The following is an 18,039-nucleotide window of genomic DNA, read 5'->3' as shown; positions in this document are numbered from 1 at the left end:
AGAGCATTAAAAGACAGAGGTAGGCATCTTGACACTTTTGAAATAGTGTAACGTTGTCTTATTTTTTTGTTGTTGTTTTTTAGAAGAAGTCACTCCATAGAATACTTTAAGACTTTCAGCTGTTCTTTTTCATTATTGTCTTACCATTTTTTTTTCATTCTTTGAAGCTTATTCTCAACCAGTGGACAACCATATCACTCCATCTGCCTACTTGGGACAGTCCCTTCCCCCAGCATCACCAGGGCGTTACTCACCAATTCCCAAGGGAATGCTTGGAGATGATGAGATTACCAGGTAACGAATAACTAAGGCTACATTAGTTAACCAGGGAAGCTCATGAGATAAGTTGGTGGGCAAAATACTTTTGAAGATATTTCAAAAAATAGATGCATATCTTTACTTTCTTAGCACTTGTAAATACTGCTGTAAGGAGCAAATTATATGTATATATAGATATATATTAAAAGATAAACATGATATCTTGGGATAGTATTAAAATCAGAATGCCCTGCCAAAATGCTTCATGAGTTGACTGAATGTTTTAGGATGGTAGTTTCTTTTCTCCATAGACAAGGAGATACTTGTTAAGATGGATTAGTAAATCCAGAATGGCTAGAGAAATTTTCACCCTTTCCCATTAACAACTATTCCTTCCTTCAGTGATTCAGTAGAAGATTGCGGTAGTCTTCTGTTCATCATCACTGATAAAATGAAGTGCCTCTCATTTTGTTACCTTTCTGATCTGCAAGTATGGGGATGTTACACTGCAGTTCCAGTATGTTGTTGCTGAATTCTGTGTCACACTACCATCTGATACAGATCATTCAACTCAGTTGCTGAAGCAGGGTCTGCCCAGATTGAAACATCAGAGCCATAAGAAGTTGGAGAATTAATTTTAGTTTATTGGAAGGTGGGAGAGCCTCAGATATATCTTCACAGTTATTTTTAATTTACAGTTAGGTGGGCATCTAAGCCAAAGTAATTCTGTCTTGCTGACAGCATCGCTGACCTCATGTATGTATAGCTTTTTGTTAAAATTACTGTAAAGTGAAGTTTTTATACTTCTTTTGAAATGTGAGCGCTATTCAAAGAAGGCTTTAGGTGTTTTACTTGAAGTTACCTTCCTTTCTATTGCTCCTTCCATCACTAAAAGAGTCTTAGACATTTTGAATAATATACCATGTATTTGTTCTCTAACTGCAGCATGTTTAGTAACGTGGTATAATGATCCAGAGCACCTAGGTTTTCATGTCATATACTTGTGATAAATTAGCACTTGGAAAAGATGAATCTAAGAGCTGATGGGGGAGGGGGGTGAAATTTAGGAATTTGATGCTAAATTAATCTAAAAGCTAGTGCAGAAGTGGAGCAATTCTAAAGATCAGAATACATCATCTTTTCATATGTTTTGGAAAAATGCAGCATCTTAGTTTGTCCTATAAATTAATAATGAATGTCTCCAAATACTTAATGTCCATTAATTGTTCTTTAGTGCTCTCTAGTGATTTTTTAAATGCAGTGCATAGTTGTTCTGTTTTATTATTAGAAGTTTTCTGTTTCTGAAATCATCTGTACTTTTCTTCTATTGAGTAAAATAGCAGATTTTTGGAGGGAAGGTTTCTGCACTAGAAGTTGGCTGGCCATATCTAATGAATTCATCCTTTTAACTTGATCAACATTTCTTTTTTTGGTTCCTCATCTGAGCCAGGAAGCCAGGAATGGAACAACTTGGTTTGCATTTAACTTTCTAAGTTGCAGTTGCCGCAAGTAAATTACAAATGTATTTAAGAATGACATAAATTCAGATTTTTTTTTTGAAAGGGTTTGTGTATAATTCTTGAACTTGTCTTTGCTATGTTTATTGCTTGACCAACTGGAGTGAAATCAGAGCAGCAAGGACATATTTTTCATTATTAGCATTTCCATTAGAATTTGTTCTTGAAGTTTCAGAGAAGGAAAATACTATTTTGTTACTCCTTATTACCATTAGATGGAATAAGTCTGTCAGCTATATTGAGGCTCTTGAATAATATGGGAAGTCTTAAATAAAGACATGTAGTGCTGAGCAGGCTTGTAGCATAATAGGAATTTGGAATACATACTAATGGCACGTTCAGTTAACCTGACAAGAGGGAGAATTTTTTGTTGCAAAATTTAAAATATGGAAATACTAGAAGCTATTTGAAAATCTAAGCATTTGGGGGAAGAACACTGTAACCTTAAAAGTGTTATTTTTGATATCTGAATTTTCAATACTTCTGTAAGAAGACTTAGCTTTTCTAATCGTTTATTTTACTTTTATTCATGACTTTTAACCAAGATTTGACATTCTTTTCTTTCATTCAGGGAGCCTAGGAAGGTCATCCTGCATCGAGGATCAACGGGTCTTGGTTTCAACATTGTTGGGGGAGAAGATGGAGAAGGAATCTTCATCTCTTTCATCCTTGCAGGAGGGCCAGCAGACCTGAGTGGCGAGCTTAGGAAAGGCGATCGTATCATTTCTGTAGGAATCCTTGCTTCTTTTTTTTGTTGCTGTTGCTTAAATAAGTTTTCCATTCTTTTGATACTAATGCCAGATAATAGGATTTAAATGCAAAGAATATCATTAGGTAACTAAACTAACTTTGAGACAATTAAACAGTTGCCAGTATATTTCCCAAGTATCTTTGAGGAATTAATTCTGCCTCCATTTCTCTTGAATCTGATGACACTTTCCGATCCCAGAGAATTTTTTTTTTTTCAGAGTGAAAAGTTGTAAGACATTGTCTAAGGTGAAAGAATGTTGGCTTCAGAAATAAGCCTTCTAATGAGATGGACGTGCTTGACAGTAGTGTCTGAAAATTGGTGCTTCGTTTCCTGGAATAACTGCTAAACTTCCCATTAGTCTTACACACATCCATCTCATAGCTATCTGAGGGCTTTTTCTGTATTACTACTGAAGATTGTGTGTTTCTTCTTGAAATGACTTAAGTTATGAACAACAATTTCTTAGGACTATTACATTGTGATTTGGTAGCTATTAAAGAAGAAAAAATGTCTCTGCCATTATTAAATGCTGGTAATAAAGCACATCTTTATTTTAGTTTGTAACAACAGTGAAAATGCTGTTGGAGACATGTCTGCTTCAAATATTTCTTTCCTGACACTATTTTTAAAACTGCCATATTGAAAACAACTAGGCAATTTCACAGAGGGTTAGGTCCATCACTGAATGTTAAACACAGTCATCTGTAGGCACGCTTTGGCTAACAAGGTACCTCAAGGCCTCTTGTAGAAGGGTGAGGTGAACCACCACAGAAAGCAGCATTTAATGCATGTCCCTAATATGAAAGAAAAAGATCTTAATCAAGAGAATTAACCTAGGGAATATAAATTCATGAAGTGCTATACTGTAATTATTTAAGCATTTCTTAGCAGATGGGTATTTGTGACAGAGGATTCATTGTCTAAAGACAAATAATCCTTGTTTGTATTAACTAGCTCATAGGAAACGGGGAAATCTCAGAGGACATGGAAACTAGTTTGTATCCAGTTAATTTTCATTAGTCTATCTTCTGTAACGATAATGTATGTAACGTATGTAATGTATCATATGTAACGATAATGTAACGATAATTTATCAAAATTTATTTTGATAAAGAGGATTTTTTGTATTATTTGTAGGTAAATGGAGTAGACCTGAAGGCAGCAACCCATGAACAAGCAGCAGCAGCCCTGAAGAATGCAGGCCAAGCAGTAACTATTGTAGCTCAGTACCGTCCAGAAGGTAAGACAGTTGCCGTACATATTCAAGTTTCATTTCTATAATTTGAAACACAGATAATTTAAAGTGTCTTTCCATCCCATTCATGCCTAACCCCCTTTTTTGAGCCGAAGAGAAACAAGTAATGTAATAGATGTTGACACATACCTGTTAGGATAATTGCAAGCGGTCACAGTGGAATATGTGCAAGCATTGGTGCCTCAGTTTGGTATGTTACTTGCTCAGATCATGTTCAGAATTTTGATTTTTAATGTTTTTAATGTTTAAATGTTAACGCTGTCAGAACATGAAGGTTAAGCTAATAAATCCAGAACTTAATAGAAATACAATGTTATTGCTTATTCCTTCTCTGTGTTGATTAAGATGACCTGAAGAAATCAGGTTTTCATTCCTCTGTTTCATACTACGCTGGTATTTCTATTTATCCAGCAGTTTCTTCTGATCTAGATTAGACTGCAGTGGATGATTAATAACCATCCTTGTGGGTTCTTCAGAAACCAAATAATATTGCCTCATCCCAATGCACATATTTGTCCTCTTGTATCTCTATAGCAAGCTTTGAATGTCTTTGCCTATTTGATACTTTAAAAATTCAATAGTCTAAAATGTTACACATACCTTGAGTCTGTGACATTGTTTATTGTTGTTATACATGTAACAGGATGTTCTTGTCGTCTCATTGTGAACTATGATGATCAACAGCTTTCTACAATTTTACTAATTTGGATAACATACCACTAAATCTTGTTTGCAGTGACTTTGTCTGCATAAACCTTTTCCTTAACAGTCCTGGGAAGGGGTAATTGTGTTTATCAGGACTGGACATTGAGCAGGGCTGCTACCTTCATCAGAAATTGTTAGGTAGCTGATTGCGGCACTCTTCTCTTCATTTTTCTCTCTTCTTCCATCACGTTTCTCGTATCCAGTCCTCACCGAGTCTTTGAAGTGTTAGTTTTCCACATCTCCCTCACCACCACCTGCATCAACATCATATCATATCTCAGCCAACCCAGGAACTCTCAGTAATAAGGCCAACTGTTTTGTTTGTGTCTGCTTCATGGTCAGATCCCTGCAGCCAGCCCATATGGTCAATGCCTGTATTGTCTTGCAAGGATGTGCATCCTGTTCACGTATTGAATCTGTAGATTGTTCTGTTCCAGGACTGAATAGTATGATCAGCATTTGTTCTAGAGTATTTGCTTAGGCTTTGTGTCATAATTTTCAAATACTTCTGTTGATAAACATTTGGCCTATCCTTTATTAATTTTTTAGTGTTCTCACAGGTGAGTCAAATTGTTACACTTTCTTGCTCCAAGCATAGGAATCTCTCATCTTTTTAAGAAATAAAGCTTGTGGTTTTTATTTGCCCATGGGTCAACCTTTTGAGAATCTGGCTTCTTTGTTTGTTTGTTTTTTACAAAGAGGGTGTTTCTGGTCACTGTTTCTTCTGCCAGAAAGATGTTTTGAGATGTAGTTCCTAGTAGCAGGACAAATGTTTCTCTTGTAGAACATACCCCAAGAGACAAACACGTTTTCTTTCTTGCCAAAAAAGGTATCCAGACTTAATTTAGAAGAAGCAGTTTTACAGTTCTTTCTCTGGTACTCATGTTTATAAAAGCATTGGACCTTCTCGTACTCTGAAAGTTGGAGCTCTTTTTGTAAGGAAGAACTAAGCATTTTGGATGGATCCTGCTCTTTCAGCACTGGAAAAAAAAAAAAAAAGAAAAGAAAAGAAAAGAAAAAAAAAACTAACAGATTTCTTCATTACTGCATGTCCAAGAAGATAATTCATTTTCTTGAAACATGTTTTGAGGTGCTTGACTGATGGAATTTTGAGTCATTGCACAGAGGTTTGCCTAAAGCAACATACGCTTGCCTTTCTTAGAAATTTTTCAACAACTGTCACTTGCAGGCTTCAAACCTAGAGCTGTACTTACTTCTTCATGATTACTGAAGCATTCACAATAACACTGCATGCAGGTGAGCTGCATTGAGTGTGGAGTTCTCAGAATTATAGGGCCCATTTGAGAGGATGGATGCAAGAGAGGTTTCTTGAAGCATCTTAGATTGTAGACAGGTATCTGACATTCAAAGAAAGATATTTATTTTTTTTAAGTTGTTTGGTTCATATGCCTGTCTTTCTCTTTGAAATAGTACTTAAAGTTTACATTTGGAGTGAAGATGATGGAAGCATGTTAGGTTTTACCTTAACCTTTTGAAGTACACCACAAAAGAAAAGTGTATCTAGGAGACTGTGATCCATTGTAGTTTGGAAGCAAACTGAATTGACACACAGCCAACCTACGTCGGAGAGCTCTAGCTACTAATACCTGGCTTTGGCATCTCTGCTTTTTTCTGACTTGCAGAAAGAGATTGAATGAAACTCTAGCTGTCAGCTTCTTTCAGGTCTGATGTAGGAAATAATTTGAATCAGATACTCACTGTTTATAGCGTAGGGATCAGTGAAGAGAGTATTTCCTTAAAGATTTATATTAATTTATTATCATAGGAAAGCAGCCTGGTTCAGATTTGGCTTTCTAAGTAGAGAATATAATCCTGGCCATACTGTGTATTTGTTAAAAATACTGACGTTTTCTGAGAATCTTCAGATTTCCTAAATTATAGCTGCTAATAATCTCCTTTTTCCTTACTAGATTCAGTTGAGTTGGAAAATGATATTTGTATAGCTCCAATCTTTGATTATGTCATTCAAGATAAGGTTAAAAAGCATTAATTTGAATAGTTCATAAACTTATTGTTCATCATGGGTGTTTCTCAAATGTCGTCATAAAGATGAAGCACATCAGCTATAACTGCTTGCATTGCATGTGTGTTATTTATATTTGATTGCAGCAGGAGTTCAATAAAAGATGCTGACAGCTAGGGCAGATCAAGGAGATTCTAGACATCCATCAGTGCTCATTATAACTGGGTAAATAGATTCAGTATGATAGGAGCATTTGGAAGACACTTGGGACCAGCTCACTTCATTCCCTGTAACTGTATGTGACAGTTTGTGTGTTCACAGATGTGGTGGGAAATGCTAATTCATGTTGTAACATCCTGCAACATTAGCTCTGCCAGAAATACCCCTCTTGATTTTCTGCTCTGGTTTCTGTGGGAGGGAAATAAAAACAAACAAACAAAAACCCTTTGCAAACAGTTCTCCCATAGAAAAGCCCAAGTAGGCTGTTTGTAATAAATAAATGAATAAACCCCTACCATCAAAAGGGTTGAAGTATCCATTGCCCAGACTCTTCAAATCCAGTTAGCAACAGTTTAGCAAATGCTGGTTACTGGACTTGGGGTAGGATAAGGTGGCTGTGAGTTCCACTGGAAGTGAACCTGTAACAGTTTCAAAGAATGTGACATTGCTCCAATACACAAAAGTCTTTTGATGAGCCCTTCTCGTTTGTAGAGGTTTCTGAGCCATTACATTTTGCTGTTGTCCCCTAGCTCTGTAGAGAGACCTCAGTGCCACAATGCCTTCTCCCTCTTTCTGTAGCTTCTTTGTGTTTTCCACAGAGGTAGGATGGCAAATAAAAAACGTGGTATTTAGAGGAAGCTCTAAGTCATTTAGATTTATGTATATCGCTTATGTGTGTCAATTCAGAGATGATCACTATTACAATCATGCTACGTAGCAGTGATAAAAGAACACGCGCATCTGAGTGCTTGAAGGGAATGTAGTGAGGAGAGGAGCAGCAAGGGGGGAGTATAGGACTGTCCAGAGATGTACGGCCTTTGGAGGGCTCTGTTTTTCCTCTTTGTTGCGTTTCACGTGGACAGCTCCACTTCTGTTGTTATGTACAATCAAGTTATAAGGTCATCTGAAACACTCATGTGTTTTGAGGATAGCATAATAATACAGGGTTACATGAAAATTCAGAATTTCTGGAAGGTTAGATTCTGCCATTCTGGAAACGTATAAGACACCAGTTGCTAATACACACATCTTCCTTTAATTTTATTAAAGGAAATAGAAACGATTCTTTGTGGACCATTGCAAAATGTATTTAAGATTCCTTATTTGGATCCAAGCTCCTGATACCTTGTTAGCCATTTTTAAGGTGGATTTTCATGTCTTTTTGTTTTGAAAGAATGTATAAATCTACTAAAGAATCAACTATGAAAACTTAATATTTTTTTATTCTCTTGTGTCTGTAAAGCAAATGAGTCAAAAGAAAAAAGAATGCTTTGGAGCTTACCTTTCAATGCACAGGATTGAGCCGATTTTTCTGTTTCTGACGCTTCATCTATGCACTGTTTTCTAGTGGCATTTAAAATAGAATAATGAATTTCAGGGAAAAGGTAGCACTTTGTGTAAGCTAAGGATTTTTCTGAACATTTGTCTTGAAATACAAGTACTCTATTTATAAAAGTCCACCTGAAGTTGTATAAAACCAATTATGCTTTTGCAAAGCTTAATTTTCAATATTTGTTGCATATCAAGAGGATGAGCTTTACTCACTTTTTGGTGGAGTAATATGAATTGTTGTAACCAAAGATGGTTTAAAAGATCATCATGTCCCAGTTCCACAAACTGAAAAAAAAATATTTTAAAATAAAAAATTAATATTTTACCCTGTTTTGGGGTATGTGATCTCTAGTCATCCAGTCCATTTCTTGCCATTTGTTTTGTACACGGTTTTACTGATTTGAGTAATCCAGATTAGTCAATTAAAGTACCTTTAAAATCTGTCGCATTAAGATTAGAAGGAGGTTTCTGCTATAAATAGTCGTGATAGGTAACACTCTAAAGCGGCTTACTTATGTTTTAATCCTTTAAAACTTCACTTCTGCTCTTTAATACAGTAAATAAAATTGTTAGTCTTTCTTAAAGAACAGTTCATCCTTCTACAAGTTGTAAATGTGTGTTAAACCTTCAACATTTTTGGTAAATTGACTTAAGCAGTGGCATTGACATTCCGAGTTGTGCAGGTTCTGTGGAAAGAGTTCTTTAAAAAGATGCATTGGTATTTAGTTGTCTGTTTTGAAATTCAGTGGCCTAGACTTCCATTAATGAGGTTCAAGCTCCTCAGGCTCCAGAGTGTATGAAAGCCACCAATAGCACTTGCAATGCAGTGTGACCTCTCTCGATTCAAGTTAATGTAAAAAAAACTAGCATTGCTGCATAATATCATCTCTCCCAAAATGATTTATGATGTTTTTAATGTCTGTGTATTTTAATATGCAACTTCTTCACAAATATTTTTGAGTAGTTGAAGTAAATAGGTATACTCCATAGCTTCTTCTACTAATTGTCATTCTTACTACAGTCTGTAACAAGAACAGATAGGCAAAACATGAATACTATCTATGAGTTTACTGAATACCAGTGTAGATAATCAAGAGATGATGATAGTTCATTACTAGAGATCAAAAATATAACTTCACTCCACTGTGTGCTGTGCCAGTCCTGCCTCAAAAACTTAGAATTGAAAACAAATAGGTCAGTACAAGGTCAGTGTGATGGCTGTCCTAACTTACTGTCAGGCTCCATTTCTCAGTGTGTTTGTAGGCAGTGATAAAGGAAAATTATGAGTATTCTGAGAGTGCAGAAGAAAAAAAAGATACAAAATTCTCAGCAGATTCCTGCCTTGACAGATCCGATGGGGCCCACTAAAGGAGGGCTTTCCGCAGACAGATGGTAAGCGAAATGCAAGGGGCATACTTTTTTTAATTAAAGTGAACTTTTTTCAGTTCTTAATGGGTTCAGTATATGTAGGAATCTATACTTCTCAGTGCTGTGCTACCATCTGTTCCCTCTACACACATCCATGCTTTCAAGAATTGCTTTTCCTTCTGTGCTATTTATGGAATCTTCCACCCCCTTTAGTAGTCTGTACTTTCATTCCTCTTTGCTAGAATGTGTGTTGCAGACCAAATTAATTGTCCCTGTAGCCTCTTTGCCGCCACCACCACCACCCTGTACCCCTGCCTGTATAGTTATTCACCATCTATCTGTTTATCCCTGTTGTCTTGTTCACCAGATGGGCTGTCCAGGAGAGTCAGACTGCTCAGACCTTTTATCTGAAGTTTTGATTTTTTAAAAAGTAAAAGTTGATGTCGAAAATGTTGCAGTTTTCTAGGCAAAATATCTTTGGGGGCTGGAGACCAGAGGAATCTTCCAGGATTTCGTACTCTTGAGGGCAAGGTATCACTCTTCTTACCTTGTTCTCATAAGCCCTACATATTTGTGCTTGGTCAGTAAGAGACACAATTGCTGAGTCAAGATGATCCTTTTGGTTTCATCTAGTACTTTTGCTTTTATGTTTTTTAGCTAAGGAGTTTCTTAATAAATCATCTATGTCTGGTATACCCATTATATGAAGTGTTTCATTAGTGTAAATGTGATATTACTTCTCTGCAATTGGTTTGCATATTTTTTGTTTAATAAATAGTAATGTATTACTTCAGGGATTGATCAAAAAACAAACAAACAAACAACAAGCACTTAGGTGGTTTTCTGTTCCTTTATTAATGAAACAAAATTATATTTTGTATATATCACAGTTGATACATGCACATCTCACATACAAATTCCTGTATGTGGAATACCAGCTGTTGGTTATTGATATTCCCTTCTTACAGGGCATGTAAGACGGAGCAACTGGGGCCAGTCTTCTGACTGCTGTCCTGGGATTACTTTTCTATGGAGATGGCATCAGTTATCCTCTCTTTCCTAAGAGATCAAAGGTGCTAAGGACAGTTGATATCCAACTCTTCCAATCACGGAGTTAGAGACATAACCTCTCCTGGACAGATTAGCAGACCTCACACTTCGCTTTATCATCCCCAGTTTGAACAAAGCCAGGACAATGTTATCCAGTTCTCAACAGGGTGCAGATCCTTTTGGTACCAAACTGATACTGATTTTCTGTGGCTATCAGCCATTTTGCTGTTGTCTTATTTTCTGTCACTGGCATTAGTTTCAGTATCACTGTATTTAATATCAAACTTTGCAGGAGTTGAAAGAACAGAATCCTGTCTACTTTTCAGTTCCAAGCTCAAGATTTTATTTGAGGTATCTTATCCCCTGAAGCCTTCTGTAAGAGGAGCACAAATTCTTAGCTTGCCCTATAAAAAGAACACAACAGATTCCATCTGCACAGCGTTTAAGTTTTCACAAAATATGCAATGCAGACCCTTCTCGGTCCCATTGCATATTTGTTTTGTTTAGTTTTGTTTTTGTTTTTAGCTTTATTGGTGTAGCCAGAGCCTCTCTGTAGAAATTGTTCTCCTCCTTAGTCCTACAGATGTCCCTGTCACGTATTCAGCACTTATTTCCCAGCAGTTTTGATGAGTAAGGTTAGATTATTGTAGAAAACTGCAAGTGCAGCAACCTGCAGATAATAAATAAGATAAAGCAGAATTAAGCAATAGTAGAGAATAGCCTCCCCTTCTAACTGTCTTAAATATGTTATATGGGTGGAGATTTTTTTCAGCAGTTGAAAGGTGACAATTTAAAAAAAAATTGATTTTTTTTTTCCTAGCAGATATTGCAAGTAACTGCAGGTATTTTCAGTACTGAACTGGCTGCAGCATCAGACGATGCTTGGATTATGTATCATTTCCATGCTTACTTTCCTTTCATGAAGGGTAAAAAAAAATAATCTCATGTGTCAGAAATCCCTGCTACCCTTCTTTTAGTGTGTTTGAAGTTTAGAGATTTAATCTTTCATGAAGAACCAGGTGTAAAAGACTCAAAAGATCACTTCACAAGTGTAATGTATTTATTTGTTTTTTAAAACAATTGCAAATTCAGTTGCATACACATGATAGAGCTTCCTTGGTGGCCAGCCTAGGACTGAAATGAATTTTCACAGGAGACAAAGAACTTTTCTACACCCAGCTTCCTTTGGTCCCAGGTTCAAGACACACCTTTCTGACAGTGACTGCTTCATCAGACAGAACTGTATTCATTTAAAACAAGCGTCTCTACAGATGTAGAAGTATCTATATCCCCCTTAGAGAGGACAGGGAAAGAGGGATGGATGTTGCCAGTTGTTAGCAGTGTCACTTACTGCACATTGGAACACATTCACAATTGCTGTGATACGTGCTGCTTAAGAGCCTTTACAGAATTAGTATGGTTTTCCTAATGGGGATCTGGAAAAACCAGGAGGAAAATGCAGTGCCATGGCCAGCATCAGAGGAACAAAAGGCCCTGCAGTGAATTAAATTCTGCTCTGCTGAGTACCAGAGTAAAGCGCAAACCATCTGGCTAGCTGCACTCTCCAAAATGAGCTCTGTGATAGTCCCATGGATTATGTGTTCTTTTGTGATCAGTAAGAACAACAAAGTTAATATAAGGACAAGTGCAGAAACGTGCGTAGGTGAACATGCAAGAAATTGAGGAGAATATCTGCTGCTGAATGAAAGATTTTTTTTTACTTTGATGCAAGCTGTCCTAGGAGTATGGAGTTGTTAACTTTAAGTATGTTCTGCCCTATTAATTTATCTGGTGTTTTACCTGGAGCAACTAAATAATTTGGAGGGCAAGCTATGTTTTAGTCAATAAAGAGCAGTGTGTTTAAAGGGTTATGCTTCCTTTGCAATGCAGTGGTTTGAATTAATTTTCAGTGAATTGACAGGTTAAAAACAACAACGAAAAATCTATTCACAGCGTACTTAAGTGATTCTTTAGGACATCAGAAAATCTTATCTAGGCAGCCTTCAGTCTCATCACAAGGACGAGCACCACATTTTCCCTTTTTTTGTGACTTGGCTTTGTGGCTGTCTGAAATGTTCCATCTTGTGTGGGGAGACAGACTAACGAAAAGAAGGATTTTTTTTTTTTTTTTTTTTTGCCTGCCCTCCCGTATCTTCAATGCCTCGAATTGTGTGAAAAAAAATAAAATTGGCTTGTCTCAGTTTTGTTCCTGTGTGAACAAATGTGTGAATTTTGGTATCTGTCTCCTGATAAGCAAAGAGCTCGTTCCCTAGCTGTTCCTGTAAAAGGAGTCTGTTCGCACTGCAGTCAGTTACACAATTTTCAGCTGTGAAAGGGAGACAGCACCTGTTAAACAGGAGTTTAATACGAACCTGTACATTCATATAAATGAACTGAAGATATGTGGCTACTGTCTGAAATCTTATTTAGATTATTCCTCACAAAAAGAGACTGTCTCAGATTTTACAGTCTAAACAGATAAGGCCAGCAGCAGTGAGGCAGGGGGAAAGCACAGCAAACCGAGGTGCCTTACCACGGCCATGCACTGCGGCACTGGCACAGCAGGAGCGGGCCATTCTCTCTCTGTGTCTGGGTCCTTCCCCTAAGGGATGTTGCTTTCTAAAAATTGTCGTTTTGTCACATTCCTCTTGGGTAGCCATCCAGTCATCTTGAATTCTTTTGCAATTAATAATAACATCAGTAGGGTGGACATAATGTTTTTGTTTCTTGTCACACAATGTCTTTAGTTCGGTTAGGGCTGGTAAGTTCTTTGATCTGGGCTTTGTTTATACAAAGGCACTAGATGCTGTTTCAAAAATCGGGATGCTATTAAAAAAAGCTACTAGCTTTGGGCTTTAAAGGACAGGAGTCAGGATTATTCAAGAGTCTGTTCTTACTGTCTGTAATCTGCACAGGGCTAATTCTGGTTGCTATTGCTAGAATATAAGTTTTATAGTTACCTGGATGAATGAACTGGTATACCAGAAAATGGTTCACAATGTTCTTCTCTAACTTAATTTTCTTCTTCTTCTCTTAGTTAATCTGTAAATCTTGGCGCTCATTATCTGATGAGTGTGCAGGGATAAATTCCTACAGAATGCAAAATGATAAATTGTTCGTGGCATTTAAGATGACTTAAGTTGAAGGAACTGCAGTTGAGAGATTTCCTCAAGATTTTTTGCATTTTTTGAGCTCTCATTATCAGTCGTGTGTGTCTTGAGTAAATTTGATGCCCCCAGGGAATGAGGGTGCAGCTAGGGAGAAGAGCACAAATGAGGCAGTTCAGCAGCTGCTGGCTGCACACACCCTGGCTCTCCCAGTGTTGACTCGTTGTAATCTTGCATCACGTGGGCGGGCGAAGGTGGTGGCTGTAGCGCGTTTCCTTTAACTAGAAAGGTTTTAGCCGTGGATCTGTTGATCCTGGAGTCCAAACTGTTCAACTGAAGGAAAAACTTGTTTTGAGTTCATATTTTATGCTGACAACGCGTAAGTACCTTGCTTCAGGATTTGTTTGTCCTGAAGAAGCAGTTCCTATTTTACTGTCTGCCTTCATAGATAAATTATATGCATTTAGCTTAGTTTTATTAGTGCATAGTGCTACTTAAGAACACAATCCGTTTTTCCAGGATTAACATTGTACATAATTATATAGAGGGACTTTGAATGTCTTAATGCTGTTTATAAGTGGATCGAGATTCATGCCAGAATTCTGGATTTTTTTTTTCCTTTCTTGAGCTCCCATGGGAACATTGGCTAATTCAGAAAATGCTTTGTGTGTTCCCCACCTTGTAGTGCTAAATTCTGTGTCTAATTTAAGTCCAGTAGTATTAAAGCATCTGTTCAATTCCAGCTTTTCAGACACTTGCAATTCCTACATCTTAGCACTTATGATATATAGTTTTGTTTATAAATATATGTGTTTCAGATGTATGTTATGAAGTTTTATTTTGGTCATTGGGTAGAATTTATATCAGTGTTTTTATTACTATAAAATGATTGTTAGCAGAATTGTTTGTTTTAATTAGGAACGTACTGGTTGCTGTAAACTATATTAAATCTTTAAGTATAATGGATGTTTTCTTCTGTTTATTTGCTTTGTGTCATCATGATTATTTCAATTTTTATTTCATTTGATAAATGTAAACCTTTATGTAGCTTTTAATTACAAAACATAGTGCTTAGTAAAAACATTGGTTTTTGATGGTGTTTTCTTGCATTAACATAGCTGTAACAGATGCTTATTTTCTGAGATTTGAAAATTTATGTAAGTTAATCCCCAGAGAATAGGGGAAATTAATAACAGTGCTTCCATTTCTTACAGAATACAGCCGTTTTGAAGCTAAAATACATGATTTACGGGAACAGATGATGAACAGTAGCATTAGTTCAGGATCAGGATCATTGCGAACTAGCCAGAAGAGATCCCTATATGTCAGGTAATAATCTTTTTCACCATATTACTAGTGTGATTTTCTGCTTTTCTGTAGACTTAGTATTTCTGTGTTTTATACGTTAATTTACTTGTTACTGAACTTACCAATTTGGTATTTATATGATTGCAATATATTAAAAAGAAAGTTTAACTTATTTTGATTAAAGTAATACAGCTGGAAAAAAAAGTAGTATTAGCTCTGAGAACTTGGAAGAGTGGTGCTTTTACTTGCTTTTTGTTCTGCCCCTCAGAGATGATGACCAGTCAGTAAAAACATTTATTCTTTTAAAGTCTAAGTAACAATTTAGCAACCTGTTTAACTCAGTTTGTGTTTTTGTGACACAAGTCTTCATTCTCCCCTTTAAGTTCTTGAGTTTAAATTTAGAGTCTCCCACAACTTAAGCTTTGGCAAGTGGCCATCTTATTTTCTTCAGCTTGCTTCGGTCATATTCTCAGCTTGTATTAGGAAATCAGAATAGCATTCTGTTACAGAATAATTTCCGTGGTAAACAAGTGATCACCAAATAGGCCAAAGTGAATAAATTGAGTAGTCTTCATAAATTTATTCATACAAAATTAAACATAAAAGTGGATTAAATGAAGTGGGAAATACAAAATATAAAAGCATGAAATAATTAAGAAAATAGGTAGTTTCCCCAGGAAACTGTGGCAAGATGCAGCTTATGTAATATGTAATCTTACTCCTCTGTCAGTTGCTATGTACTGAAAAGGTGTAACATTTCAGGTGTTGAATGTGGATAAAAGGATTGCATTTTAAAAAAGTAATTGATGTTTGAGTTCCCTGAACTGACTCATCTCCGAGTTGAACAAGGACCAGCAGTAGCCTCATGGAAGAGGCCAGACCGTTTTAGCAGAGCAGGTTAAGACTTCACTAGTGACAGTGCTTGCTTTAAACTTGATTTAAAATGTTGTAGGACCTCACTGGGCTTACCTGCTAAAATCCTAGGCTCAGGTGCTGTTGTCTTCTCCCATTTAGAAATCAGCCTTAAACAGTTCCCATCTCCCAGTTATGCTTGATATCTGTTTACAGGGCCACAAAGTGGAAAAAAAAAACAAACAAAACATCAGAAAAATGAGCTAGACTAAATGCATTTAATCTGACGTAGTTCCCTGATCACTGTACTCTTGTAGAAATAAAGTGTCCTCCAGAAATGGGTGCAGCTTAGGAGAGAGGAGTCTTAGAATCTGTTTTTACTGCTATTGCCATCAAAAGAAATGTTAGTGAAAATTTAGTCTGAACTGTAAGCAATGAAACACTGCTCCAAACATTAGGTTTGTGGATTATTATTATTATTTTACTGTTCTACATTTTCTTAATCTTAAATTTCCATTCTTTGGCAGAACAGACTTCAAATATATATATATATATATATATATATATATATATGTAAAATTAAAGGTCGCTGTAAATATTCGGTGCAACAGGTTATATTGGGTTTCCATGGCAAGGGTTTGGTAGAGGGGTAGGCTGCAGGCGTGGCCTTTGTAAGAAACGTCTAGAAGCTGCCCCACGTTAGTGGAGTTAATTTTATTGAAGTCTGGGGGATTTTAATGCAGCAGAAGGGGATTTTTTTAAGGATGTTCTTAACATGGTGACTCTTGTTAATCTTACACCACATTTCTGTGATTTCACCTTTATGTTTCCCATGTCCCCATTTTTCTCACAGATGCACATTCTTGACCTGCTTCTGTGTTTGTGCAGGCCCAGCGTAAGCTGCTTAAAATAGCAAAATTAACTTTAACCTACAAAAAAATGGGCTATTTCACATGATTCATCTCCCACTAGTACGCTGTACGACCACATAAACACACATGCTGGTACAAGGAAGTATACCTGGTGGATGGAAGGGTGAGTGGCAGAGTAGCAAGGCTGCTGAGATTTAGAATTTATATAGCTGTGGAGTTTTACCTTGAATCTTTCTAGTTTGTGAAGTGATTGTGACTGCACAGTATCAGTGATGTTTCCCCTTTGGCAAGCTTTGTGTACTGTGCATTTGTTACCAATTGTTCTATTCCTTATTTCCTTCCAAAGTATTAATAAATGGGTAGCTGGTGAGGGAAATAACATGATTAGAAATCTAACTATTCGGAAGACCTACTGAATGAAGTGAGACTAGGAAGGCCAGACTTCATGTCATGAAGTTATATTTATGTTATCCACAAGTATTCTATGCCCAAAACAGATACTGTTTTGTTCATGGCACAGTATCTATTAAGCTTTGGGAAAGGAAATCTTATGCAAGGCCAGTACCTGGATAATTGCATCCATGCTCAGAAAAGGCTCAGACATTTGTGGTCTGTTTCTGAAGGCTTTTAAAGAAATGCGATGAATTATTCACCTAGGGTTTCTTTTTAGATTAACTGTAACGTAGCCTGTATGTTTTGACCTATTACTTCGGTAGCTTTATCTGGCTTCTGTTTTTTCATTGTTTGTTTGTTTGTTTTTTGTAGTTTGCTTTAAATATTTTTGGGGTCATAATTTAAATCTTCAAGGATAAATGCTAAAATACTAATGATAAGTGCTTGATATCAGTTAGCCACATCTTATTTCCATAGGTGAATATACATATGGACATCGTGGTTAGATCTTCATATCCATAATCACAGGATTTATCACCTTAGCCCTCATCATGTAGCTAAGCCTAAACAATCTTAAGTTTTGCTTGGTTAGCTATAGCCTATAGCTCTAGCTATAGGTTCTAAACCACTTACATTGATGTTCACACATTTGTCTGGTATTTTAAGCCTCTGACAAGCAGTTTATGTAACTCTTATTCCCTTGAAGTTATCTGTGAATGGTTGAGGTTGTGCTTTTGACTTTGTCAGCTGCAGAAAATGCAGCCTTCTCCAGACTTGGCAAAAGCCTCGTGGAGACTGGTGATTCCATTTCCAAGAAAGGTTTTTGAAACTCACTAATCAGCTTTGTTGTAAGTTGGAACAAAAATCTAAAATGCAAATATTCCTCATGAAAAGTGCTTCTCCACCCACGGCCCTCTACAGAGAGTGCTGCTATGGTTTTTGAGATCCATTCTTGTCATCACATCAAAAGATGCCAAAGACTGGTAGGCAACTTGGGTACACATGCAGGATGGGTTCACATTTTTTCACTCTAGCTTCCAGTGTAATTTTTGACCTCACTGTTTTTTT

The 18,039-nt window shown here is 36.6% G+C and overlaps 1 protein-coding gene across 8 annotated transcripts in view; it reads left to right on the top strand.

Annotated features, from left to right (window-relative positions):
- Positions 1-18,039, top strand: part of DLG1 (discs large MAGUK scaffold protein 1) — a gene marked incomplete at its 5' end in the record, with an annotated part of 148,738 nt that overhangs the window by 104,903 nt on the left and 25,796 nt on the right. For all 8 annotated transcript variants that reach the window (XM_082766956.1, XM_082766955.1, XM_082766954.1 and 5 more), the window contains 4 exons: positions 168-294; positions 2,347-2,503; positions 3,664-3,766; positions 14,761-14,875. In XM_082766956.1, the coding sequence (XP_082623082.1) occupies positions 168-294; positions 2,347-2,503; positions 3,664-3,766; positions 14,761-14,875 (502 nt within the window). The remainder of the gene's footprint in view (positions 1-167; positions 295-2,346; positions 2,504-3,663; positions 3,767-14,760; positions 14,876-18,039) is intronic.

This window comes from Aythya marila, assembly GCF_965140915.1.
Source record: "Aythya marila genome assembly, chromosome: 9".
In the NCBI taxonomy this organism is placed as follows: Eukaryota; Metazoa; Chordata; class Aves; order Anseriformes; family Anatidae; genus Aythya; species Aythya marila.
This window is presented reverse-complemented; position numbering and strand designations above follow the sequence as displayed.